At 39.5% G+C, this 27844-nt stretch overlaps 1 protein-coding gene across 2 annotated transcripts in view; it reads left to right on the top strand.

Moving 5' to 3' along the window:
* The window catches only part of CARF (calcium responsive transcription factor), a 50678-nt gene that overhangs the window by 2208 nt on the left and 20626 nt on the right, over positions 1 to 27844 (top strand). Inside the window, exons 2-10 of one of the 2 annotated variants that reach the window (XM_039495931.1) lie at positions 3862 to 3995; positions 4279 to 4400; positions 6119 to 6343; positions 9353 to 9473; positions 13874 to 14003; positions 16180 to 16264; positions 23029 to 23218; positions 25683 to 25803; positions 26355 to 26498. In XM_039495931.1, the coding sequence (XP_039351865.1) occupies positions 4290 to 4400; positions 6119 to 6343; positions 9353 to 9473; positions 13874 to 14003; positions 16180 to 16264; positions 23029 to 23218; positions 25683 to 25803; positions 26355 to 26498 (1127 nt within the window). In that variant the 5' untranslated portion in view covers positions 3862 to 3995; positions 4279 to 4289. The remainder of the gene's footprint in view (positions 1 to 3861; positions 3996 to 4278; positions 4401 to 6118; positions 6344 to 9352; positions 9474 to 13873; positions 14004 to 16179; positions 16265 to 23028; positions 23219 to 25682; positions 25804 to 26354; positions 26499 to 27844) is intronic. The other variant, XM_039495930.1, reaches the window with a different exon arrangement.

Here is a 27844-nt window from a genome sequence, read left to right as displayed (position 1 = left end):
ATAAATTTCATGATTTCAGTTATTTAAATCTGAAATTTCACGATGTTGTAATTGTAGGGGGTCCTGATCCAAAAAGATTTTTTTGGTGGGGGTGTTGCAGTACTACTACACTTGCTTCTGCATTGCTGCTGGTGGAGGCACTGCTTTCAGAGCTGAGCAGCTGGAGAGCAGCGGCTGCTGGCCAGGAGCCCAGCTCTGAAGGCAGAGCTGCCACCAGCAGCAACACAGAAGTAAGGATGGTGGAGTATGGTATTGCCACCCTTACTTCTGTGCTGCTGCCTGTAGAGCTGGGCCCTTAATCAGTAGCTGCCACGGTCTGGTCACCCAGCTCTGAAGGCAGCAGTAAGAGTGGCAAGGTATGGTATTGCCACTCATACTTCTGCACTACTGCTGGTGTGGCGCTGCCTTCAGAGCTGTGTGCCTGGCCAGCAGCCAGTGCTCTCTGGCTATTCAGTTCTGAAGTCAGCACAGAAGTAAGGGAGGCAATACCATTACCTCCCTAAAATAACTTAGTGACCCCCCTGCAACTCCCTTTTGGGTCAGGACCCCAAATTTGCAAAACACTGGTCTCCCCTGTGAAATCTGCATAGTATAGGGTAAAAACACACAAGACCAGATTTTCATGGCCATGAATTTGGTAGGTCCCTAGACATAACTAACTTCTTTAAAACTCTTTTTTTTTCTATCATAAGATGGAAATAAGATCAACAGTAAGGTATTTACTCATCATAACTTCTCTTACTGGTACCAGAAAATATGGAATTGCACATATCAAATTTGATTGTTCCTTTGTATTACTCCAGGTACAGATTTCAAGAAGTGTCTTTGTCTTTTTCCAAATCCCTCTCTGTTTTTTCAGTGTATGCTTCTTATGCAAAGCATGCTTATCTGCCAGAGCAGTGGAATAACCTGTCCCTTTTGTGACTTAGGGCTTGGCTACACTTACAAATTTGCAGCGCTGCAGCAGGGTGTGAAAACACACCCTCTGCAGCGCTGCAAATTGCGGCGCTACAAAGCGCCAGTGCGCTGTCGTTATTCCCCACAGGGAGGTGGAGGACAGCGCTGGGAGAGTTTTCTCCCAGCGCTGGTTGAAATGCAAGTGTAGCCACAGCCATAGTTTTCTTCTATAACTAAAATACTGTAGTCATGAGAATAATTAGAAGTTCAGTTCTAAATCTTAGTGCTCTCATCTGTATTTAGGGACCACTCTTTCACTGCCTTCAGTAGGAGGCCTCACAATAATAGATCTATGGAAAACAGGAGCAAGACTTGGTAAGAGAACTTAAAGTCACTTCAGTCTGGAACTGCCACTCATTGGGAACCACTGCTTGCTATGCCCAGGTTACTGTTTCTATTAATTGATACCTAAAAATGTCATATAAATTTCTAAAGTGTTGGAAAAAAGAAAATACACAAAATAAATTTAAAAATATTCTGGTTGAAAAAAATTAATAAACCTATAAAAATTTTAAAAATCGTGTTCTGACTACAGTAAGAGCTTCTTATAAAAATATTGGATAGTGTGTCACAATACTGGTCTCACAGCTGTAGTTTGCTGAGGGTTAACTGGGCTGTAAAGAGGAAAAAATTCATCTCCATCTTGCTGGTTCCCAGTCCCTCTCTAGAGTTTGGTGTCCTACGCAATAAATATAAGTTTGCTGATCTCAAAGTAGTTGGCAAGAACATACAGCACATTACTAAAAGAACCACTGCTATTGGTGACCATAGTCTCATCAGAGTAATAAAGGACTGAACGGGCATTGTCTCTGTGTACCCTAGGCTTTTTTTCCCCTTCACTAAAAAGTCTCATCAAAGCTACAGTGGTTCAGCTTCACTGCCAACTGGGAGAACTAGCATACAACTGGATTCTAGGTGGTAGCTATTATTTTAAGTCTCATGTTGTGTAACTCTTCTCAGAACAGGTATATATTTCTCAGTGTTTAAAACGCTGATGCCAGTCAACACCTTGCCTATGCTCGCACTTCCACTTGCCAGTATTTATATCTATAGAACTGAACCAGTGATAGCAACAGTGGTACATTTTAAATTTCATACTGTAGACAGAGCCATTGGCTATACACTTTTACCCCTACAAGGTGGAGCTGAGGCCTATTGGCAGGGTACAGCAAATGTTTGTGCAGTACCTATCTGACACACCTGCAGAGAGCTCTACTTTCAATCCAGCACTACAGAAACATTAAATTCATTCATACTCACACAAAAAGGCCAATAGAGGAACCAATATGAAAATAGAACTTCATTCTCAACATTCTGTAAAATTTATAATATAAAATAAATGTATGTATTAAATAATCCAGATATATTTTAAAGAATCCAGATATTTGATACTCCAGATTTGTAAATGCTGCATCAAAGGGAGAGGGAGTTATTTGGGTATACTAGTTTACCCAGACAAAATCTTCAACATGTGTATAACTGAACTGTCTGATTTGAAGAACATAATAGCAACTATTATTTTGTAATCTATTATTAAATATTTATTTACTCCTAAATGAGATTAAAATTACATCTGTGGAAAGCCATTTTGCAGACAGTGCACTTAACTTTTCTCAAAAGACTAAATTCTATTGCTTAGACTAAAATACCCTATTTTACTATTTTTATTAGAGAGATTAATAATACATTTAATAATAAAATTCAATTTACATTCAATGTTTTCTATTGCTCTTGACATCCTTAGTATCTGTGGCTGAAACTTTCCATATTTGGTCTCAGCCCCATAAGTGAAATTATTTTGAAAGTTTAAGCTAACTGTTTTCAAATATTTTGGAGGTATGGGAGTGTTGAGGGGGAAAAATGCTTTCCCTCTGTGACCTGGTTTAAACATGGCAGATACTATACAAAAGGACAGGTTCCTAATTTCTAGTAATTGAGAATTTAAAAAAAATCCAAGTTTGATGAAGATAGGTTAAATAAATTTAAAGATGAATGTTTGAAGTTGAAATGTTGTTCAAATGCATTGGAAGAATTTATCTCTGAAGGATGATTCACTTAGCTCCAAAAGCCAAATAGGTCAGGCTTTCCTTTTCCATCCATCTCGTGTGGCTTAGCCAAATGAACTTGTGTGCTAAACAGGCTGAATGTTTATGTTCAAAAAATTTACCAGCTAACCTGATGGAACTTGGAAGCTCTGCTGATGAAGGAAATAGAGGCTGAAAGGCAAAGCCAAATAGGTCCAGTTACGCAATTTATCAGCCGCACTGGTGAAACTGATCGAATGTGTAAAGTTTGTACAATATGCAAGCTGAATAACCGTGGAATACTTTTTCTTATTAAAAGAAAATTATTTGAGGAAAAAACTCTTGGAAAAAATCAGGATACCAAAATTAAAATGTCTTCTACAAAGATGGCCTTGTTTTATGCCATGTATATTTCATGGTGTGTGGTACACTTTAACATATGTAATGAATTAACTCACTTGGTGTTCTATCGATCATTGTATAAGATAAAAAGTGCTCAATCCAGGCAAAACGTAGGTCCTGCAGAAAGTGGTAGGTATCGCTTCTCTTTGTATGCTTGAATGTTGTGTTCTGGGAAACTGCTGCTGGGGGTGCCTTCTGTGGAATTAGAGGTACAACTGAAGTTCTAAAAGCCTCTGGCACTTTTTCTGTTCATCCCATGGTCCTGGCCAAATTCCAGTTTGGGTAACTGCACTCTTCCTGCCTAAAAATGCCCCTGGTAAATTAACAGAATAGATGTTTGCCTTCATTCTGACACTGTTGTTAAGTATTACAGTACTTTAAAATAGTTGTTTCACTTCAGAGTTGGCTGCATGTCAGAGATGGGTGAAGCAATTCTTGTGTGTTCATTATAAAATTTTCACTAATGGATTTTTTACAGAGTGCTTTCGTGATCCCTCTGGATGAAAGACACTAATTATATAAATGTATATGGTCACTTTTTGTATAAAACTACATATATGCACAAACAATGGATCAAAATCTGCCGGTCTTACTAAAGCAAAACTTTTTGAGGTAAGAGCCTATCCATGATCCTGTAGAAATCAATTGACATTTTTCTTGGGTGAGAACTGAATAAAGATATGTCAAGTTTTGGCACTTTATGAAGCAGGGGCTATATCCCAGTCTCATGGAAGTCAATGGGAGGTTTGCCATTGATTTAAAATGGAATGAGGCTTTGCCTAAGTTCATAAGCTCTACATTTTAAAATAATAAAAAATAAATGCGGTGACCTATAGGATGAGGTAAAAGTACATCCTGGATGGGAGGCTGAATTAAAGTACTGTGACTTTTCCAGGCTGCCCTGTAATGGAAGAAAATGGAGTTGACCATGACGTCAGCCTGGAAACATCTAATGACTTACTGGTAGTCAACTGTAATAGTACAGGAGAGTCGGAAACAGATGGCCAAGTGTTTCAGGTGAGAGAATAGTTGGGACATGACTGTGTTTGAAGCTGGTTTCTTTCCATCCTCGGTGAAGAGTCTACAACATAATAATCTGTTTACCCTGCACATCAATAAGCAATCCGTTTTTCTCTCATTATTTCACAATGGCTTTACACAACATATACTACTGTCTTTACATTGATTTCTAATACAGATTAATTTGGAATGAGTGAATATCTGGTGTGATTCTCATCAGTTTGCATTCTGTTAGCAAAGCTAGAAAATCACATAAAAACATTTTGTTTCTTTCAATGGATGTATTTGAACTTTTTTAATTTTAAACATTACTGAAAGATTTCACTGAAGGAAATACCCATTGAAATGAGTGGGAGCTTCAGGTATTCAGCACTTATGAACATTAGGCTGCATATATTTGTGCACATTTTGATGTAGGAGTCTAACTTTAGGTACTGAGGTGTGAGAATTTTGACTGTAGTTATATATTTCTAATCAAAATGTCTTTAATCCAGACAACATACATATGTGTTTCTTAGTTAATTCTACAATTTAAAATAATTCTTTTGGCAATGTGATCGTGTACCCTGTACCATACGGTGTATCTTAAAACAAATAGTTCCATGCATTCATTGCCGTTACTCTAATTTATTTATAGGCCCCAAGCCACAAATCTTTTGTCTACTGATTGTACAACAATGGGTACTAGATTTTTCATGCTATGTGGCCAGTTTCTGACCTGCATATAGAACTTAGAAACATTTTTCCAGTTATTAGAATTCGTCATTAACAAACTTTCTGTTGTACTAGTGATTAGGTCATAAAGGTTCAGAAAATAATGAATGTGTGATTTCTGGAAGAAGTTAAGCAAATTCCACTCTTCTTTTTAGGTTGCTCAGATGACATTAAAACACCCCATCATATGGGTTTCTTACAAGAAAGCTGTCTACTTTGGAGTTCTTATACATATTTTTCCTTCAGTCTAGTATTGTTTCTGAGTGTACCCAGATTGCTAATAGTGCAGAAGCTTCCTAGCTTCAGCTGATAGCTGCCAAACGAAAATGGAATGCGCTATAACCCTAGACCAAGTTTGACAGGTTTGGTGAGATCATAAGTATAGATTTTTAAGAGATGTTTACATAGCCCACTGATTCTCAGTCTTGCCATATGGAGCTTATGCATTGTATTACTTTTTTGTACTGCCTCCATGCTTCATATTTGTATAAAAAAATTGACAAAGATACTGTGTCAATTTCTATGTTGTGGTTCTATTGACAGCCAAAAATGAAAAAGTATTGATTTGAGACTCAAGTAGCATTTTTAAGAAATTTGAATTAAAAATGTCTAGAGATTTTAAAAATTATATTAGCTCATTTTCCCCTCCCCCCTTCCTTTTAAACCTTTGCCCTCTTGGTTTTAAGTCTTCTGGGTGGATCCAAGCATTTTATTTTGAAATGTAACTATTTTTGGAAGCAAGTCTTGGGTACAAGTGGTTTTGCTTCACCGTAGCAGAGAGTGATTATTTTAGGAGGCAGAATATAATATTTTCATCGTGGAAGCAGGAACAGAAAATAAAATCACTAGCCAATAGACACTTGAACACTTGGGGGGAAAGTTCCCTATGAGAATGAAACGTAGCAAGATATGTATAAAATATATTTAAATTATTATTTAAAATAGAAATAACAAGTTGATACTAAGATTAAGGTATATTTCACTGTTTTTCCCTGTAAAAGCATCTAACCTGCATGGATTCCAGGGATCCATCCTTTGAACAGAATGACTCTCCAGCAGTCTTGCCCATCACAGTGCATGTTTCAGACAATTCGTCTGTGTCATCGAATACACCAGTGCAGCTATCCCAGGCGCAACCTCTTTCCACAGAAGAGTTCCATCTGGTAGACCAGAATGGCCAGCCTCTATATGAACTACAGTCACTAGGGGATTCCAGTACACAGATGGTGAGTACATATAAAACCACACACCTGCTGAGCTCACAAAAGAGGAACAGTGTTTAGGACAATGTCCTGAAGTGGTTTAGAGTTTCTATATAAAAATGTTTCAGACTCTGGGAACAAGATGATGCTTCTCAGAGTGGTTTATTTAGTTCTCAGTTGCCTCTGCTGAGGTCTCCAGATCCTGAGTTAAGCCATTACTGACTTTAATTCATAAAAATCTAATGTGCTACCATCATATTCTCAAACTGTATAGAAGACCATCTCACAGTGGGAACAGTCCTCAAAGCTCCCATTCTTCTTTCTCCCCTTTACTGCTTACTCTTTCCTCCTCGTCTCTCTACTGCTACCCTATGAGCCACTTTTGCTGAATGTTGGGAATTGTGAACGCAGTAGATTTGTAAGGTATCATTACAAAGTTTATAGAGACCTTTTGCATGAAGCATATTCCAGTTACATTATATTCACATCCCAAGCATATTTTCAGAAAGCATATGGAGTGCAATGTCACACCTTCCTCCTGAACTTACTGCCAGCGACATTGTCCATGGCGGAGGTAGTACATCTAAAATTCCTTTTTTTGGATAGGGCATTTGCTACCCAGTTCTCTTTTCTTCTCCTCCTGAGCATCTTTCTGTGCTTCAGTCTTTTTAAGTCCAGTGCTTGCTGGTGTGCAGCCCTTTGTTTGGCTGCTTCTGCCTTTATGGCAGCTGTGCATATTGCGCATCAATTTCCATTTGCTCGGTGAGCTGGGATACCACAGAGAACAACCCTCCTGCCAGAACAGGCATCCCTCCACTCCCGTCTTGCGGAATTAAACACTCCAGTCAGCTACAGCACAGACCCAGAGGTTGGGCCACGCCTCACTGCAGTTCACTGAAACTGAAATCCACTCAGCTCAGGGGCTTCTTAGTTAACAGGGACTTTCCCAGCGCCCAGTGTTCAGCCTTCCTGGGCAATTTGCAACCTGTGTAGTTCTAGCTTCTCGTCTTCACTCTTACTTATTTGCTTACTTTTCTGTCCCTATTTCTCTTACCCGAAATAAGCAAACAGAAAATAACAAACCAGTAATCACTTTGTCTGTTCTCCAGCCAGCACACTTAAGATTCACTTAAAATCACTACAAGTGTCTCAAAGCAATCAACTGTGCACAGATGCTGGTTGACTACGCCACTGTGACAGGTTTGGTCACAGAGACCCCCTTGGGACTGTTACCTGATGTGCTGAAACTACCACTGAGCCTGTTTTTCACTGCCAGCTTGGGGCTTAGAACTCTGCCTTGCAGCAGACTAGCGTGTCTGGCTCAACAACACAGACCCAGGTCTGGTCCATACCCCCAAAAGCTGAAGACTTTAACCAAAAACTGCTTAGCTGTATAAAGCTTATACAAGGTAAACTCATAAATTGTCTGCCCTCTATAACACTGATAGAGAGAGATGCACAGCTGTTTGCTCCCCCAAGTATTAATCACTTACTCTGGGTTAATTAATAAACAAAAGTGATTTTATTAAGTATAAAAAGTAGGATTTAAGTGGTTTCAAGTAATGACAGAACAGAGTAAGTTACCAATCAAAATAAAACAAAACACGCAAGTCTAAGCCTAATACATTTAAGAAACTAAATACAGGGTAAATGTCACGCGCAGAGATGTTCCAGTAAGCTTCTTTCACAGACTAGACTTCTCCTTAGTCTGGGCCCAATCCTTTCCCCTGGTACAGTTCTTGTTAATTCCAGCTCAGGTGGTAACTAAGGGTTTTCTCATGACTTAACTCCCCTTTGTTCTGTTCCACTCCCTTTTATATCTTTGGCACAAGGCGGAAATCCTTTGTCTCTCTCTGGGTTCCCACCCTTCCTTCTAAATGGAAAAGCACCAGTTTTAAGATGGATTCCAGTACCAGGTGACATGGTCACATGTCCTGTGAGACCCCAAGCCTCCATTCTTTCCGGCCTGACTCACAGGAACACAGGAAGGCTTACAAGTAAACAGAGCCATTTACAACCAATTGTCCTGGTCAATGGAAGCCATCCAGATTCTAAACCACCATTAATGGCCCCCACACTGCATAATTACAATAGAACTTCAGAATAATACTTCATATTTCTAGCTACAGATACAAGAATGATACATTCACACAAATAGGATGAACACACTCAGTAGATTATAAGCTTTGTATTGATACCTTACAAGAAAACTTTTGCATGAAGTATATTCCAGTTACATTATATTCACATTCCAAGCATATTTTCAGAAAGCATATGGAGTGCAACGTGACATATGGCATCAGCGGTAAGTCAGCCAATAATATACCCCTTCTACCTTTCTCCCCTGATTAATTTGCATATAACAATGCCTCACAAGTGACTCTAACTTTAATTTAGGGAAACAGCAATGATTTTCTGTTTCAGATAGTGAATATTTTTAAAAATCTTTTTCAGTAGAGCTGGTTGCAGTGTTCAAAGTTTCAAACAAGGCTGTTTGGATGTCAGAACAAAATCACAATTGCTTCTCTCTATTTTTAGCTTACTGTTAAGTTTTTAAAAGGGTTTGAGCAGTTAGAAATCAATGACACATACTGTATTTTAGAGTGTTAAAGTGGACTGTCAAATTTTAAGATTCAGCTCTTCTCTTTAGCCTATAATTCCTAATAAACAACCTCTCAAATTTCTCATACTGTAAAATCAAATTACTCTGCAAATGTAAAACAAGTTCAAAGGTACACCTCTACCTCAATATAACGGTGTCCTTGGGAGCCAAAAAATCTTACTGTGTTGCAGGTGAAACTGTGCTATATTGAACTTGCTTTGATCCATCGGAGTGCGCAGCCCCGCCCCCAAGAGCACTGCTTTACCATGTTATATCCAAATTCATGTTATATCGGGTGCCGTTATATCGAGGTAGCGGTGTAGTTATTATTCTGGTAGTAACCAAAACATGCGAATGCCACTGAAAACTGGTTAACCAGATCATGCTATATAGTTAGTATTACAAAGTATTTTTAATTCTTATTTTAATAGATGATTGTTGCCAGCCAGTCAGAACATGGACAGGTGCTACATGTAATTCCCTCGACCCAGCCAGGAATGGCACAAGTGATTATTCCTCAAGGGCAACTTTTGGATGTCACTGGGACGCAGGGTGAGTTTTACCTGTAGGACTTGAGGGTTGTCTGTTCTTGTGGCCAAACACATATCAAATGATCCATCTTTATGAATTCTTTATTTCCCCTTTCTTTCAATTAATATTGTAGATATAATACTAAATACCGTATATACATGATCATAGGTCGGTTCATTTATAAGCCGACCCCCTCCTCCCCCAAGATGGATAAGTAAAAATGGAAAATTTTTATAACCCATTCATAAGCCGACCCTATAATTCAGGGGTCAGCAAACTTTAGCTCCTGGGCCATCAGGATAAGCCTCTGGTGGGCCGAGATGGTTGGTTTGTTTACCTCGAGCGTCCGCAGGCACAGAGGTAAACCTAAGTAAACAAAGTGTCCCGGCACACCAGCTGCTTACCCTGATTGGCTGGGACAACAACTGGTGGGGAAATTTTTGGGGGGGGAGAAGCTGGGGGTCAGGGGAGTAACCCCAGTGACCACCCCCCACATGACCCCACCCCTAGCCCGGGACCCCCACCCCATCCCTTCCCACCTTATCTGGATGTCACTGGCCTGGCTGGAGCTGCTCCGGCAGGCTAGGCAGCGCGGCCACAGCCTGCTCTGGCGGGCCAAGCGGTGCAGCCACAGCCTGCTCTGGGGGGCGGGACCAAGCAGCACGGCTGCAGCTGCTTTGGAGGCTGGGGGGAGAGCAGCGTGGTCAGAAGACACTCTGGCCCCGCCTTTCCCTTCTGGCTCTGCTGGCTGTGCTGCCTCTCTTTGCTCCCTCTGTTGGGGGAAGGGGCTGTGTCCCACCTCTCCCTCTCTATACTCGTTCATAAGCCGACCCCCTTCTCTGGTGCTTCCCTTCTTTTGCTAAAAAATGTGGCTTATGAACGAGTATATACGGTATTTGCATTTACAGCACTGTTCATCTGAAGATCACCATGCACTTTACAAACGTTATTTAAGTTGGGACAAGATCCTTGTGAAATAAGTATTACATATTATGCCCATTTGAGATGTAGTATGGGTAAGTGGAGGTATTGAAGGTGAAATTCTGCCCTGGTTTACATCCCATGCCATCCCATAAACTTCAGTGGGGATTCGCAGAGCTAGGGTGACCAGACGCCCCGATAAAATTGGGACTCTCCTGATATTTAGTTCTTTGTCCTGCATCCCGACCGAGGTTGTGTTTTGTTTTGCTCTGCCGGTGGCACTCCATTTTTTTCCTCCACAAGCGCCGCTGCCACGACCCCCGCGCATGTGTTTCGATATTTTGTTCCTCTCATCTGGTCACCCTAGGTAGAGCCAAAATAGAGTCCATGTCTATCTTTCACTTTCCTCAGCTACATTGTATGTCACCAAATTTGAGTATTCCTGGCTATCTATGCAGTTAGGGGCTTCTGCTCCTTCTCTGAAGGAACAAGTATCTGTGGTCCACATATAAGGCCTGCTTCAAGGCCCGCTTTAGTAAATGGAAAGCCGCCTTTAACTTCAGAGGGCTTTGGCTCAGTCCCATAATTCTAAAAAATCTGTGAAAAATCAGTGAGGAACCCCAGACCCGGTAACAATAAAATCTCTGGAGGCACCTTCAGCATCATTCCCACAAGAATAAGCAGATGAAGTTGCCAATAGTGAATAAATAGCTTTGGGGCATAATGACTTTTTTTAGTCAAGATTTTGGAATGTTATTTCCTGTGCGTTCTGTTCTTTTGACTGTACCATTTGAAGCAGATGTCCGCAGCCAATGAGTCTGTCGTGATAGCTCTGGATATGAAATTATCTGCATTTTACTAGTTTTATGTAATCTTATAATTAATAATATGGGGCTTTTCATCAGTAGATCTCAAAGCATTTCACAGAAACCCAGGGAGGGAATGAGGGTGGTCAGTGCTATTATCCCCATTTCGCAGAGGAGAGCACTGAGAGGGCAAATGACTTGCACAGTGTCTCACAGAAAATCTGCGGTGGAGCAGGAAATTGAATGCACATGTCCAAGTCCCACGCTGATGCCCGAACCCCTAGTCCAGCCTTCCTCTGTGCAAGCAAATACTCAGAGAGCCTTCCCTCCTAACTTTAACACTGTACATCAACAAATTTATCTGAATTTTGTGTTGAGTAGGTAGCAGTCTATACTATTTAGCTAGGCTATGAGAACAGTACATTTCAATTACAGTACATAGCATTGATTTTGACTTTTTTAAAAATAGTCCTACATTTGAAAAGTGACTTTCACTGGAGTCTCAGCTTTCAAGAAACTTTCCTATGGCAGACCTTTTAAAAAAATGTCACCAGCCTACCCCTCAAGCATTATTTGAAAAACAAAGAAACCTTCAGAAGCTGGATCCCTGGGGCTTGGTGGTGTGCTCTTTATTTTGTTTGTCTTTTGCAACATAGTCTGCTAGAACAGAGAAAAGCCGTGCATAATTACATGTTTGGGGTTTTCATAAATGCAGTATTTTTCTTTTAATTTAAAAGGATTTTATTATGTTTCCAAATTGAGATTTTTGGGATGTTACACTTAAAAATGTGTAACATCTACTTTAATACTTTCTCCTGGGAAAATTTTTTTAATGTTTGTAATGAGTCAGACAAATCTGACTGCTTCGTCGGTTAGCAGGTACTGCCAGTTTGAAGTTATTGTTATATTGTTTAAATTTATAAAAGTGAGGTAACTCATTTCAAAGCAGTAAATGATGCCAAAAGTGGTGTTTTTACATGATGGGCCTGATCCAAAGACCAGTGAAGACAATGGAAATTAAAAAAAAAAAAATCTACTCTGAAGCCACATACGCTGAGTACTTAGGGTATTCATTGAAGAAAAATTAGTATTTTGCCATTGATTTAATGGGGCCAGGAGGATTTCACCCTTGATATATCAAGAATACATTTTAAGCACACAGTAAGGTGCGACGAAAGACACCATTGTTTGTGCTGTTTTCTTAAGAAAAATTTAGGCAACCTAGTGGAATTTCAAAAATTTGATTGTTCGCTTGTAAATTTGGCTGAACATGAGACTTTATCTGTTTATCCCAAATTTCTGAGACAAGTTCTGCTGCTCAGAATTTCATAAAGAGATACTCATTAACAAACATCCACAGGCCTTTCTAGCTGAATTATTTCTGCACCACATAACTTCTACCAAGAATTTGTCTTCGTTCTCAGACAAACACTGGTTTAATTACATTCACATTTTTTCTTCAAATTTTCCTTTAACTGCAGACAATTTGGAAGTGTCTCAATCTAGGAATATTTGCTGTGTGTACTAACTGCTGTTAGTAGATCAAATGTAGATGAAACGTTTATCCTAACCATTTATTGAATAACCATTACATTTTTCAGTAAAGAAAAATGGACTTAGAATCAAATTCTTGAAGTATAATCCCACTATTGACATTGAGTCTCTCTGTGGTATTGGACTAATACCTTTGCTGTTTCAATTTCCCTAGCTGTATAACATGGGTAGTAATAAAAACGTACTTTACTAGGGGTGTAAGGATTAATTTGTGGTAATATGTTGTTTTGAAGATTAAAAAAACTATATAGGTGATAAGTATGATCATGGGTGTGGTTTGTGGGGGCCAAGGGGCATTGTCCCCTCCAAACTGCAAGCCTCGGGCAGGTGTGACATTTGCCCCTCCCCAGTGTGCAGCCTCGGCCTGACTGGAGCTGCCCTCCAAAATATAGAAGTCAAACTATGCCTATGAGTATGATCACTTTCACATGCAAATAAATCAATTAGGATTAGAGAGACAAGTTGCATGAGATAATATCTTTTATTGGACCAACTTCTTTTGGTGAAAGAGAGACCAGCAGAAGTTGGTCCAATAAAAGATATTACCTCACTCATCTTGTTTTTCTAATATCTTGGGACCCACACAGCTACAACTGCAGTGCATACATCCATTAGGATTAGTCATTTACTGTATGTTGAAGATGTCCTTGCATGCTTATATGGAATGACCTGAGGCATGGGCCTCCCCATTTGTTTGCTCCTGATTAGGTGTGAAACAGATTTTAGTGTCTTAAACCTCCCTTGTTGAAAATATTAAAGCGAATAGATGTGTAATTTGTAGCGAACCAGGTTAGACTTGCAACTATGATAGAGATTTTTGAAAATGTAGGACAGATTATTTTACAAGTTGTAATTATTTGTTTAATCATGTAGGGATTTATCTGCTATAGTAGAGTTACAAAGATGAAACAGTATAACATCAGTGATATATTTGCATGCATATTCCTACATTTTATAAATCATCACTATTCATTCATAATTATTTAATTTCTCTATAATCTGCCATTCACTCTATTCCTTTATTTCATGTGCAAAAATGCTTGCTTTTCCAACAGATCACAATAAATCATAACTTGTCATTTCCCCGTTCTTTGTGCAGTTATTAAACAGGAGGGTGGTGTGTTTTTTTTTCCCCCAAAGATGTTTCAGAAGAGAAACGCAGTGACGGGAACTTGCAGACAGTAGCAGTGGCTGCTATCGCAGACAGTGCAAGCAGTTACATACTTCATCCCCAAGCATCTCTCACCGTGTCCAAAAAGACAACAACCAGGTAGGTGAGACGGTAAAGAGCAGATCAAATATCACGTTGTACCACAGACACATACAATTAGTCATATCGTCAATTTCAGTTCATTTTTGTAATTGTTATTGTAAAATTATTATAGAACTCTCCACAAGTGATTGCAGTCTGTAAATACTATTGAATGACATATTGTAGGCTGCAATATATCATGCAGGGAACAGCTATAGATGTGCCACAGCCCTGAGAAGAGGGGTAAAATATCTAAATTCCAGAGACAGTGGGATGTGTTCTGATTTCGTATTGGTGTACATTTAGAATAATTCCATTTAAATATTGAAGTTACTCCAGATCAGCGGTTGGCAACCTTTCAGAAGTGGTGTGCCGAGTCTTCATTTATTCACTCTAATTTAAGGTCTCGCATGCCAGCAATACATTTTAATGTTTTTAGAAGGTCTCTTTCTATAAGTGTATAATATATAACTAACTATTGTTTAGTAAATAACTATTGTAAAGTAAATAAGGTTTCAAAATGTTTAAGAAGCTTCATTTAAAATTAAATGAAAATGCAGAGCCCCCCATACCGGTGGCCAGGACCCAGGCAGTGTGAGTGTCACTGAAAATCAGCTCACGTGCCGCCTTTGGCACACGTGCCATAGGTTGCCTACCCCTGCTCCAGATTAATACTGGTGTAAATGAGATCTGAAAGTGACTCAGTGACTGAGCATAGGGAAATTGTGAAGCTGAGTACAGTTTTTTGTATTTGCTATGTGGGAGGGAGGCTATTTATTAGGAATTATAGGCCAAAAAGCAGAGCTGAATCTTAAAATGGAATTTGAAAGAACTCAGAGTCAATTAGACATGGAGAGGCTGTTGGTGTCAATGGGAAAGCCCTGTTTCAGCTCATGTTCAGGGGGAAATTCGTTGGGCTTCTTCTGAGAACTCTGTGTAGAAATCTTTGCTAACAGAGTTTTTCTGTAGTTGACCTTTGAAAAATATATTAGTGCAGCACAATTTCTTAAAATTAGAAATAAGCTACTTTCTCACTTTTTATCTTATATCCTTTTGGTTCCAATATGGCAATGCACTTTTTCTTGTGCCTTTAGTTGAGAATAAATTAGGATTCTTTTCATATAATTAATTTTGATTTTAAAAAGAGAAAATCTCTACAAATTGTAATTTTGCCCTTTTCTTTCATGTGTGCCCTCTTTGGTGAGCCTCCCTTCTTACATTAGGATTTGGTGGGAAAGAAAACATGTTAGGTCATTATCACTGCAGCATAATGTTGTTTTGCAAACTGACTATATTGAAGATGTCTCTAAAATGTAGTAAAAATGTTTTGTGAATAGACGTTTGAATGTAAGTTTTTGGAGATGTTATGCAGGAAAATAAATGTCCTGAAAGTCAAACATATCTGTAGCTGGATTTTAGGGCTCTTTGTGTTGGCAGTAGGTGATTTACTTGAGTCTTGGAATGGTAGAGAGATGCTGATGGATTTAGTGAGTTAGAAACAAAATGTGACCCTTCATGTAGGGACCCCATTATGCTCACTTGAAGCACTTTTTGGTAGCTGTTTTCAATAATTTAAGAATTGCTATATTTGAAAACAAGTAACATTTAACATGTATTTGATGTCAGTGTAGGCTCCAGAATTCTACCATGGACTTTCTTGTGTACTGGAATCTTTAACAAACTCCACCAGTCTGTTTTAACAGTGTTCTAGCTGTGATTTTTGTCAGGAAGCTATATGGCTTATATTTTAAGTATGTGCTTAAGAGCTTTGTGGGAGGACAAGGTGGGTAGGTAAATCTTTTATTGAACCAGCTTCTGTTGCTGAGAGAGACAAACCTTGGAGCTATACAGAGCTCTTCCTCAGGTCTGTTCTTAAGTGCTCAGGTCTCTTTTTTGCTGAATTAGGTGACCCAACTAAATAGGAGAATACAGAAGCCAGAGAGTGGCATTTTAAAATATGGCATTGTGTGAAGTTTTACAGTAATTGTGAGTCATGTTGAGAATGGAAATTTATGAAAAAATTCAAAGATAATTGTCAGTTACAGGTGTTGTTACCATATCTACAGTTTGGCAATAAAAGTTATCTGCAGTCATAATACAAGGATATTGACAAAGGGAATCAAATATTGCTTTTACTTTGTATTTGATGTCCCTTTTGATTATCTGTCTCTATGTTTATTGCATTATTTTTCAGGATAGTGGAAGACCTTTTTCCTGTCCCTCTCCAGCCGCTGCCCCCAAACACTCCTACGTGGGCCCGTCGTCTCAGGAACTGCGAGGTGGGCTGCAAACAATCGTAATTATACTCCATTCATCTAGATTAAGAAACTCACAGAATAAAAATTTTAGTTATGTAGATTATTTGCATTTTAAATTTCACAATGCTATTAAAAAAAAAAAGTCTACCACTTTTAAAAAGTGGAAGTGCTTTATAGCCATTCTTGGGTGTTGTGCAAACTTCAGTGGTTTGTACTAAGACACTGCTTCATTTGATTGCATTTAACAATCTGTTAATTGGATAATTTCTTTCTTGAGGCCCAAGCCTGCAACTGTGCCTGTAACTTTACTTTCATGAGTAGTCTTAACAGGAATTGAATTCAATGGGATTGCTATTGAGAGTAAGGGTCCATTTCTGGTTGCAGGATCAGACCCTTAGTCTATGAGAGTAAAGGTATCATAATATCAGTATTCCAGAAGGGCATTTATATTTTAATAAAATCACACAACTTTACTTAATAGTCTTCTATCCCAGATACCACAATATGTACTTGTTTCTCTCATTCATCAAAGGACTTTTCTCATATTATCAATTAGTTTTCTTCCTTGAAGTGAATATTTTTTCCTTTAGCTTTCCCATATGCAGCTAATTTTGTTATAGAAAATTCTTTAGATTTATAAACCAGACTGGTCCCCTTCCTACCCTTAGTTATTTTAAAAAAAAATCCATAAAATGATTTTATTTCCATTGATATAGTGCAAGCATTGCACCATGATAAATGCCACAGAATTTACATAGTCGGTTTAAATTAAACTTTCCACCTAGCATGCCATTTTAACTAAACCAGGAATCAGCAGCTTTTAAATCTGAGAACTACATATTCTTAAGCTGTCAAATGTCTGATTGCAGAAATGTCACCTTGTGGCTAAATTTGATGCTGCTGACACGTGTAAACATCAATTGATTTTAAATTTCTGAGCAATTTAAAATTCCTCTCTGTGTACACCTTCAAATAATCTGTAAACTAATTAAAAAACACAGGTAAGACCTTATTTATTTAACATGCAAGTGTTAATATAGTATTAAGTATATTGATATACACACCCAAAAGCCAGGAAATTGGTAACATTAACTTTACCATACTGAACATTAATTTTGATTACTAATTTGACTGTTAAAAATATATGCAGTATGTACAACATGGGTGAGTTAATCTTGTTAGGATATTGCAAAGTTAAAGCTCTCATATCATTTGGGGATAGAATTTTTGGTCATACTTCATATTAAGGTTCCATTTATACATAGCTTATAACAGGTTAATAAATGATTAATCAACTGTTAGAGTCCAACAGGTCAATTTGTTGCAGATAATCATCTCTAATCCCTTCTATTGTGCTTATAGCCATCTATATCACACATGCTGCTCATAACTGTAACATTTGCATAACATCTGTTAATCATTTATTAAAGTATTTTATTTTATATAAAACTTTATTTGAAGTAAAATGGGGATTAGGTCCCTGAGTCCCCTTTAACATTTCCACCAACTGTGTTTAAATTCATAACTGTAAGATCTGCATCCATATAGCATTTAATGTTCTCATATTGTAAGAAAAAGAAGCAGTATTTTTTTCTGTTTAAAGTGGCAGTTCTACTCTGAATAGTGAGAATGTAAGATCTGCACTCTGCTGCTCCACAGAACTATTCAGAGATACTTTGTTCCCTTTAGTAAAAAAAATAAGTTTTATTGTTTTACTGCTTTTTATTCCTGTTAGCACTGCAGAGCAGGAATGAGCTGAATTCCATTCCTTCTTGTGTATCATTAGTAGAATTGTTTTACTAAGTTCCAGTCGGTTATACTGTGCAAGCCCATTGAAGGCAAATGGGTTGCACAAGTATCATTGAGGGCATAATTTGGAGCCATTGGGGTTTTCAGATGTAACGTAGCTGAGCTTGTCCTGTGGAACCTTTTATTGCTGGCGATATGTTAGAAGGAAAGAACTCGAGCTAAGTTTGCCGGGCTGGCAGGTAGAGAAAACCCTTCTTTACTTCTCAGCTGAGCTGAGCACACTTGAGACAATAAACATGATACCCCAGGATTCCACTTTTTCAGTCACTTGTCAGGACAAACTGAACATTAACAATGTTAGCGCCTGCATGGGTGCCCTGGGAGAAAAGAGCACATGGGGGCTTTACGTATTGTGCTTGTGCAGGAGCTGGCTGTAGTACAAAATTGTTGTTCCCTTGAGCACTAGGCTCAGGACCCAGTAGCATTCCACAGCTCAAGAAGGTGAGGCAGTCAGCTCCTGTGCATGACTGTAGGACTGATGTCTGTCTGGCAATAAGGACAGAGCAGCAAAAGCTGCACCTTTCCAAAGTCAGCATCAAAGGCTGTTGCTGACCATGCTCCTCTTGTGCCAACTGAGCCATTCTCCCTACATCTGTTCTTTTCAGGCAACTTATCACACATCACTTATGCAAAACTACAAGCTTTGTCTGTGCATTTAAATGGCCCACGTAAGCTATGGAGTTTACTTCACTGAGGTGAATCGGAGCAGACGTTTTGATGTAGCTTATTTTTTAAGTGAAGGATTATAATTTACAGTAAAGGATTTTTGATGGGTTGAATTAATGAAATGCCTTTTCAGCTTTGTGGCAGGACGTTGAACACTTCACAGCATTCCTAGAAGCCAGATTTATTGGACAGTTGTGCAAGCTTTTTTTGACTCACTTGTGGACCATGACTGGAGCAGATAGGTTCACACTTTCTGTGGTTCCATTATTTCCTCCCAGAAAGATCCCAGGGGTTGATATGAGACAACTGATCATCCATCTGAAGGCCCCTTTTTGAGGAAAATACTTTGTTCTGCGTGTAAGTAAAGCAGCAGTGGGAGACTGACTTTATTTGGGCTACAGGGCCATCAACATACAACTGTAGGCCTGTCTTACCTCACTAGGATGGCATGTCCATTGTGCTTGTACCTGGCACACGTAGGGGCTCGAATGAAATAAGATGGGGTGCTGGTTATGGAAGCCTCTGGGAAGTGTGGTGGTGATGTATTTGCTCCCATTATTGAAGACATGTTCCTGCCTTTTGTAAAGGAGGTGTGTAATCTGATGCTTGTTTGGATAACCTCACTGCACCTGGCTTCCCAGGTAGCATAATTGGCCCAAAAGACCAATTATTTATCTTCGGTGTTTGGCTAGGCAATTGCAAACTTTTACTGTAAAGTTACTGTATTTCTCACTAGACATCCTTCTACTAACTAGCCTCATAGCTTTTTGACCGTCAGATTGGATTGTTGCCATGTGCTGTAGGTGGGGCTACTCTTGAAGGCACAGAAGCTTCAGCTATTGCAGAATACAGCTATTCACTTACATAGCAGACCTGGCTGCAGGGAGTACAATGCATCAATTCTCTGTCACAAACATGGACTTTCAGTTCACGTCTACATGCAATTCAAGATGTTTAGTATGATCAGCAGAACCTTATGTGGTCTGGGTCCAGGCTACCTGAGCATTCCTCTTTCTGTGTGTAACATTGTGATGGTTTGAGCTCAACCTTGGGTGTCTGAGCTAAGAAATCCCTAAGATCTGAATGTAGAGGCGGGCTGGAGGCAAGGAATCTCAATGGAGGTCCTTTTTCTCTAGAAGTTGTTTCCCTCATTGGTCTCACAGAGCCCAAATCTGTTGACCAGCATGGTGCAGAGAATTGGGTTTTTTGTTTTTTTTCAGGCATTTGCCTGATGATAGTGGTTGTTGTGGGGCATATGTTTAATTGCATCAGCTTGTTCTGTATTTTATATTCTAGTGTAGACTATAATGTTGACTGAGTGAAACATACAAGGTAATAATATCAGTTTCAGAGCTAAGCAAAATAAACATACAAATGGAGGGGATTCCTTGCCACCATCAGGCAAACCAGCTCAAAGCAGGTTTTCATGACCTTCTGGTAAGAATGCATGAGCATCTTTACTTTTGCAATGGACGTATACCATTGTGGGAACGTGAGTAGAAAATTATCTTGTGTTGGTATGCCTAATCTACATGATAAGATTAAGAATAAATACAAGGGGTGTATAGCAGATATCAGCCTTCTTTTTAATATTTAAATTCTGTGTGAAACTTTTTCTTAACTTAGCCCAATCAAATAATAAATAAAGTCTGAAGTAACACTTTAAAAAAAGAGAGCCTGCCCCCCACAATAAATAAAGCAATTAAATAAAATAATGGGTGGGGGAGGGATTACAGCAAGTACAAGGCTGCCACTTGTTAAATGATGATGATCTCAAAATCACAATCCATTGTGTAATTCTTCATCATTTTTTCCTGATCAGGTGTTTAGTGGAAGAAAGAATCCAAATAAATATGTTTTTATTATATGTAACCATTGTTTTCATTGCAGAGAATAAAGCGAATGTATTTTCTCTGATGTATTTTATTCAAGAATGTTTTCTCCAGAGAACACTAAATGTTCTCTCTTTGGTTTAATGCTCTCAAACCTGTGCTCTGAGTTAACAACCTGCACAGAGCAGATTTTTTTAATTTCTGGCAGATGCCAAAATCCCTTCTGTCCTTGCAGCTAGAAATAGCAACAAGCATTTTGCCTCCCCATTCTCTAAGTTGTGCCTGGAGCTCTTCCAATAGCTAAAGACACAGTACATTTTCTGTACACACCAGCATAGAGTAACTCCCTTAGGGCTGGTCCACACTAAGAAGCGGGGTCGAACTAGGGTACGCAAATTCAGCTACGTGAATAGCGTAGCTGAATTCGAAGTACCCTAGTTCGAACTACTCACCCGTCCAGACGCCGCGGAATCGAAGTCCGCGGCTCCAAGGTCGACTCTGCCACTGCCGTTTGCAGTGGTGGAGTACCGGAGTCGACCGCGGCGCTTCCGGAGTTCGAACTATCGCGTCCAGATTAGACGCGATAGTTCGAACTCCGAGAAGTCGAACTCACCGCGTCGACCCGGCTGGTAAGTGTAGACTAGCCCTTAAAGTTAATGTTTGTGTTGCAGAGAGAGAATTTTACCTAGTTTTTCTGTCTGGGTCTTCAGCCCCCTCAAGAACTCTCAGAACATGTATTTTTAAAAACCTGACTTTCCAAGGCTTTTGCTTTTATGCTCTTGAGAGTCAATGATTTATCTATCTTCAGATCCAATTCAGTTGCTTTACTTCCCTACTTCTCTGCTGTCATGGTTGATTCAGTCCAACCTGTTCTTCACTCTATCAACTCTGCATTTTTTTAAAAAAATTTGTATTTTTAATTCTAAAGATAGTCAAAATTGTAATAAAGACTATTATTCTCACTCTGCAAGCATCTGCACTCACACCGAATCTTAGTCATATATCATTTGGGCCAAATTCAGTTATATTGTAAGTATGCACAACTCCATTGTCTTCAGTGGAGTTGCATCTACTGTTGCCAGGGTTGAATTTGGCTCAAAACATGGAACCATTGACTTGCAAAGGAGTCAAGTTATTATTGTTTGCAAGGCCGGAAAAACATCAAGGGAATGAAGACACGTGAAACGCTACCGTGTTTTGGTTTTTCTTAAGGTCCAGTAGCACTCTTGCTGCTGCTTTTTATTCTGTCTCTGTCTACCTTCTCAGTCACAAAATGTACTTCCATCAGTGGGTTTACTGTGTACATTAGGCCCTTTTCAGCTTTCATCTTAAATCTATGGTATCATCTACTTTTCTAAAAGTCTGGTTACACCTTTCCACTCTGAATCATTTCTTTTATAAGGGTTTTAATGTGCTCACTTTCTGTGTCTGGCATCTAGCAAACTATCTGCTACTATCATTTTTCTAGCACATACGTTTTCCAGCTCTGCAGCCCAAAGAGGCTGTATTTATTTTCAAGTTGCTCCAGAATGGTTTGCAGAGAACCTGTAGCATCTCAGAGGGAGGGATGGGGCGGGTGCCAGCTATGTGTTGTGTGGCATTTGTTTTTCATTCTGTGGTTTTCTCATCTGTTTCCTGGTTGGTGGATTGGGGTATAGATGAAGCCCATTGATGACTACCTGCAGAGTCTGGATGCTGCGTGAGGTGCTGAGGTGTGAATTCACTTGTTTTAAGTTAATACATTTAGCAGATAGCCAACAACGAAAGTCAAGTGGAGTCAGTGTGAAGAACTTTTAGCACTGAGCCCACAGAGGTCCATTGTAGTCAGCTGGAGATATGATGCAAGATGGCATGCAAGTGACTGGCGTGTGTGGAAGAAACTCTGCTTGAATTATTTGTTCCTCCTCTTAGATCTGACCAGCAGGTTACCAAAAAATATTTTCTAAAATGCACTGACATTTAATAAGTATTAATTTTAGTAGAAAAGTCTGAAATGAAGGGAATGGTCCAGAATAAAGGAACTCATTTGGTTCTGTCTTTTGGTAATAGAGAATAACCCCATTTACCTAAACATCAGTTAATGGAAGGTCAGTTACATCTCCTGATTGCATGCCTTGCTCCCTCACCTACCCAAAATGTATTTGTGTTTGGAAGGTTTTGGATATCTCCCAAACCTTTAGAAATTGGGTTATGCTGTAGATAACTGGGTTATAATAATGGACCAATGCTCAGACATTCAGAGTATTTTACTTATGGTCTCAGATTGCTGACAAACACCTATGGTATGAACTCACTGAAGGCTGATCTTGTGTTAGACCCTATGGTAAATCTGGTTGTGATGCAACCAGTGCACAAAGCATTTCAGACAGTCTCCTCGCTTGCCACCATGCCAGAGTCCCTGACTGCATTCATTTTCTTGGGTACCAACAGCAGTCAGATTGGTGAATAATCCTATTATTTCACCTCCTTTCCATGCAGAAAATTGGGGACTCGTACCGCGGCTATTGTGTGAGCGAGACAGAATTAGAGAGTGTTCTAACGCTACACAAGCAGCAAACACAAAGTGTGTGGGGGACACGCCAGTCTCCAAGCCCAGCCAAACCCGCCACACGGTTGATGTGGAAATCTCAGTATGTCCCATATGATGGGATCCCTTTTATCAATGCAGGTAATTAACTTTTTTTTTTTTAATAATTATTTTCAAAGTTTCAAAATCACCAGTCAGTTGGCCAAAAGAAGGACCCTCATGAAGCTATACCTTAGTATTCTGGCAGAATGTTACTAGATATTGGTAAAATCAAGGCACAGACTTGGGAAAGGATGGCTTAGTGATCTGTACCCAAGTTTGAAACATTTAGATTCCCTGGAACACAGGTTCATGTTCCAATGTGAGTGATTCAAGCCCTTCATCCTTTAGAGTTAGGTTAATTACCGTAAGCATCTTTTGAATGAGGCCTTAAAGATGAGGGTCCTGTCTGCTCTGTATGGACATTGAAGTTTTCATGAGGGTGGTAAGGGATTAATCCGTCAACATTACTAAGGTTTCTGGGGATCCTGCTGAAAACCTTGGGCAGTAGGAACCTATACGGTATTTAAAATCACTCTAAACAATTTTTTCAGAAAACTTAACCAGAGAGATGAATCTTCTAAATAAATATGTAGACTTTACTAGTTTGTGATTTCATATTTCTTGAGTCATAGAGTGAGTATTGTATGAGCGTGAGTGTGAATTTTAGATGTGAAACTGGTCAAGTCTCTTCTTGATTAAATGGAACCTATGGGATACGATACATGGTTGACTGCAGGATGCATTTGTTTGAGCTGAAAGTAACTGAAAAAGTGAAATGTCATCACCCATTTTAAAGCTAAGGCCATTCAGCCATGAAGAGGAGCAAGAATATATTAAAGGACAAATCCAGCAAAACAAGCTTTTTTTCCCCCATCCCAAGAGAAACTAGATCTTTTTAGCAACTTGTGAGATTAGCTTAACAAATGATTCTCCGAGAGAGAGTGAGAGTAAAAACATGCTCAGTTAATATTTCGTTTTAAAAAATATTGTGGATTAATTTACCCTGGTTTTAATATTGCCTGCTTTGGCCAGACAGAGAGGTAAGGAAGCACTGTATATACGTTGTACACACTATTCTACTCATGAATTTTACTTCTAGTTTGAACACCCCTGTTGTTAAAATCCTAGACTTCTTTTGAACAGAGGCTGCGGGTTAAAATGGAACCCTGATTCACCAAACTCCAGTTAACTTGACTTCTTAGTTAATTGAAGATCAGTTATGTTGTTCTGGTGTCTCACTTACTGAGGCTCTACAGAAGTAGAGTTTCAGGCCTGCAGAGGTCCTGAGCAGTGCAGGACTGAAGTGCTGTTCTTGTGGAGTTTCTAATCGCTGCATAAGTGGAGTTGTTCTTCAGTCCCTGCTTCTGCTGAACCAGTTAGCGTTGAAGAAGCTGGCCAACATTCCGTATTGTTAAACAGAAAGTTTGAATTATCCAAACCCTGATTTTTAGTAAGATTCTGGACACTTGAGACCTTGGTAAAATCAGGGTCCCGTCAAATTATTTTTGTCATGCATGCAGGCAAGGAAGAGGTTGAAACTACCAAATTCTTTTTCATTAGTGAACTAAGCCAATGTCTATTCCCAAATTTTCAGTAAGAAAAGTCAGTGCACTACTCCACTATATCATCTGGTTCCTTTTTGAATAGCATCTCTATTTGCGTTGATATTTTAATATCACATGCCCATGCAAAATAGTATTGATCATCATTTAGAATCAGCTCATATTTCAGCAGTGTGACACAATAAACGCATCTGTTATTTCAAAGCTAGAAAATGATATTTAAAAATCAGGATGCTAAAGTATTTGGATTATGAACGGTAGGTGCTGGGGAACAAAGTTAAATGTTCTTCAGAACAAATAATGGTTCTCTTCCCAGCTCTGTCAGGCTACCTCTATTACTTCACTTTGATTTGCTGGATAATTTAGAACCAGATTCTTTCACCTCTGCTTGCATTTAGTACGAGCAACTTACTCAATAAATAGGCCATAAGACTACTAATTGTGTAAAGTGCTAGTGCTAAACATGAATAAAGGTGGCAGAATCTGGCTTCAAAACTTTGTGTTTCAATTTTTACCCCTGTAAAATGGCTATGATAATATTTAATTACTTACCTCACAGGTGTTTTGTGAAGATTAGCTACACCTCTACCCGTATATAACGCGACCCAATATAACACGAATTTGGATATAACGCGGTAAAGCAGCGCTCCGGGGGGTGGGGGGGGGGGCTGCGCACTCTAGCGGATCAAAGCAAGTTCAATATAATGCGGTAAGATTTTTTTGGCTCCCGAGGACAGCGTTATATCGGGGTAGAGGTGTAGTTTGGAAAATTCTTTGAAACTGTGATGTGTTCCATAAGTGCTAAGTAGTAGTATGGGGAAAGCAGCCACTCTGTAACTCAGGCATCCACAACCTTGAACATGTGTTCTTCCAAGAAGAGCATGAAAATAAGTGCTTCAAATCACTCTTCTCTCCTCAGAAATCTTTTGTTGTTGTTGTCTGCTGGCTGGAACAGTTGGATGTTTGAATTAATAACAGAGCCAGTTGCTTTCTGTCCACAGGAAGCAGAGCCATTGTGATGGAGTGCCAGTATGGGCCCAGGAGGAAAGGTTTCCAGACCAAAAAAACTGGCGAGCCAGAAAATGCCTCCTGCCAGCTGTACAAAGCCACTTGTCCAGCACGGTAAGCTGATAACTGATATAAAAGAGCTTGCATCTCAAAAAACCTAACTGGTAACTCTGTTGTGACATAAATTTATAAATATATTTTGCTTTGTCTCCTATACAAGTAGGAGTTAATGCTCATTTAGAGAGAAGAAGGATAAGTTCTTGTGAAAGTGGATGTGGCTAGACTCTGAGAGGTCTCCTAAATCTGTTATTTTGGAGTTCTATTTATCAGGGAATGTATAGCTTTTGCCATTCACCAAAGACCTCTTCCTATCCAACTCCAGTGGCATCTTCTCTATTCTCATCCCCCCTTGAGCTTTCTGCTGTCAACTTCCTGGGTTTCAGGAATGGCTCTGCGCTCTTCTAGTTCACTTCTTACCTGACTGACCAATTCTTTAGAGTACTTCTGGGGATTCTCCACCTTTTGAACCTCTTTGCTTGAGTTTCCTGCAGTTTCTTTATGAGAAAAATAATCTGAAATAAAATAGTTGATGTTTCTGCCTTCTCCTGAGGGAGAAGTATAATGAAACTGGATTTCTCTTGTTTTGTTTTGTTTTTTCTTGGAAGGATCTATATTAAAAAGGTTCAAAAGTTTCCTGAGTATAGAGTTCCCACTGACCCCAAAATTGACAAGAAAATCATAAGAATGGAGCAAGAGAAAGCTTTCAACATGCTGAAGAAGAACTTGATAGATGCTGGAGGGGTCCTCAGGTGAAATTTCCACTCATTTCTTATCTTGAGAAATGGGGGGGAGGGTGGGGGGTAGGGGAGGAAAATCAGTTGTTTGGCTATTTTTAAAAGGGGCTTCATTAAAATATCTTGTAAAAGGTAGAAAACCATTCATAAGGGAACTCCTAAGTGTTTTGTAAATGTGTAACATACTGTACTGTGGGAGTTATGTAAAATATGCTTCAGAACACAGACAGAAGCAATTATAGGATTGTGGGCATTACCAACAATGAGCCAGACCTCTCCCAACCTGGATGGCTTTATGTCCCAAAGACAGATGACAATTGGAGGATCACTCCCAGTATGGGAGGATCTTTAGATGCTGTACATTGGTGCAATGGCTTCTCCTTCACAACCTGCCTTCCTGTGGCTGTCGGAGAGCATGACTGGGAGAGGAGGAGGGTATGGTCAGAGCAGTCCTTTATCCTTGGGGCTGTTGGCAGCCAGCACGAGGTAGCAGAGCCTCAAATCAGTTGCTCTTCCTTATGCCAGGAGACCAGAGTAGCCCCAAGATCAAAGGAGCACACAGGTGACTTAAAACCATCTTTGTGCACACATAACACACTCCCTCCCCACTACCCACCCCCAAGCTGAATCGTGCTGAACATTGCTGATTCACAGGCAGGGATCTGGGCTAGAATTTTTAAAATGTTAATAGACAAATCCTAGGTGTGGCATCTGTGAACAGCCTGACGGAGAGACCAAAAGAAGGATTTCACCCCCTACAAACCCTTATTCATGTGGTAGAACGTATTTACGTAGACCTATTGACATCAGTGGGATTATACACGAGTGAAGGGTTGCAGTACTGGACCCATTTGCTTTATTTGCATACGACCATAGTGAGTGGAGGGGGGGGGGAAGGGAACATTAATAATTTTTGGTGAAGATGTCAGTTTCAAGAACGATATTAAAACCTGTATACTGTAAGCATAGAAGGCTCATTAATGGGTAAGTGTAGTTGGGATCTACCTAAAGGGTTTGATCTTCTGCATTTGATTCACCTCTGCCAGCAAAATCCAGGCTGCAGTCATGCAATGGCAGAATGTCTGCCTAGGAAGGGTCATAGGGTGAGGATGTTTTATAAAGTTATACTCCATTAGGGGACCTGGAACAGACTGGTATTTTCCAGGGAGAAAGCAAGGCTAGAGAGAACCCAAGAGATGTGCTGAATCGGCGCAGATTCTGTCTGTATAGTCCTGTTGAAGCCCTAACTGCAAATGAAAGTAATTCCCTTTGGCGAAGGGCAGCAGCAGTACCACTGTCTACCCTTTCAAAGAGATGAATTCACTCTTAGGTGCAGCTCTTTCCATGGGCTGAAGGGAGTG

The sequence above is a fragment of the Mauremys reevesii genome, linkage group 11 (genome assembly GCF_016161935.1).
Source record: "Mauremys reevesii isolate NIE-2019 linkage group 11, ASM1616193v1, whole genome shotgun sequence".
Classification (NCBI taxonomy): domain Eukaryota; kingdom Metazoa; phylum Chordata; order Testudines; family Geoemydidae; genus Mauremys; species Mauremys reevesii.
Note: the sequence above shows the minus strand (reverse complement) of the source record. Positions and strands in the feature narration are given on the sequence as shown.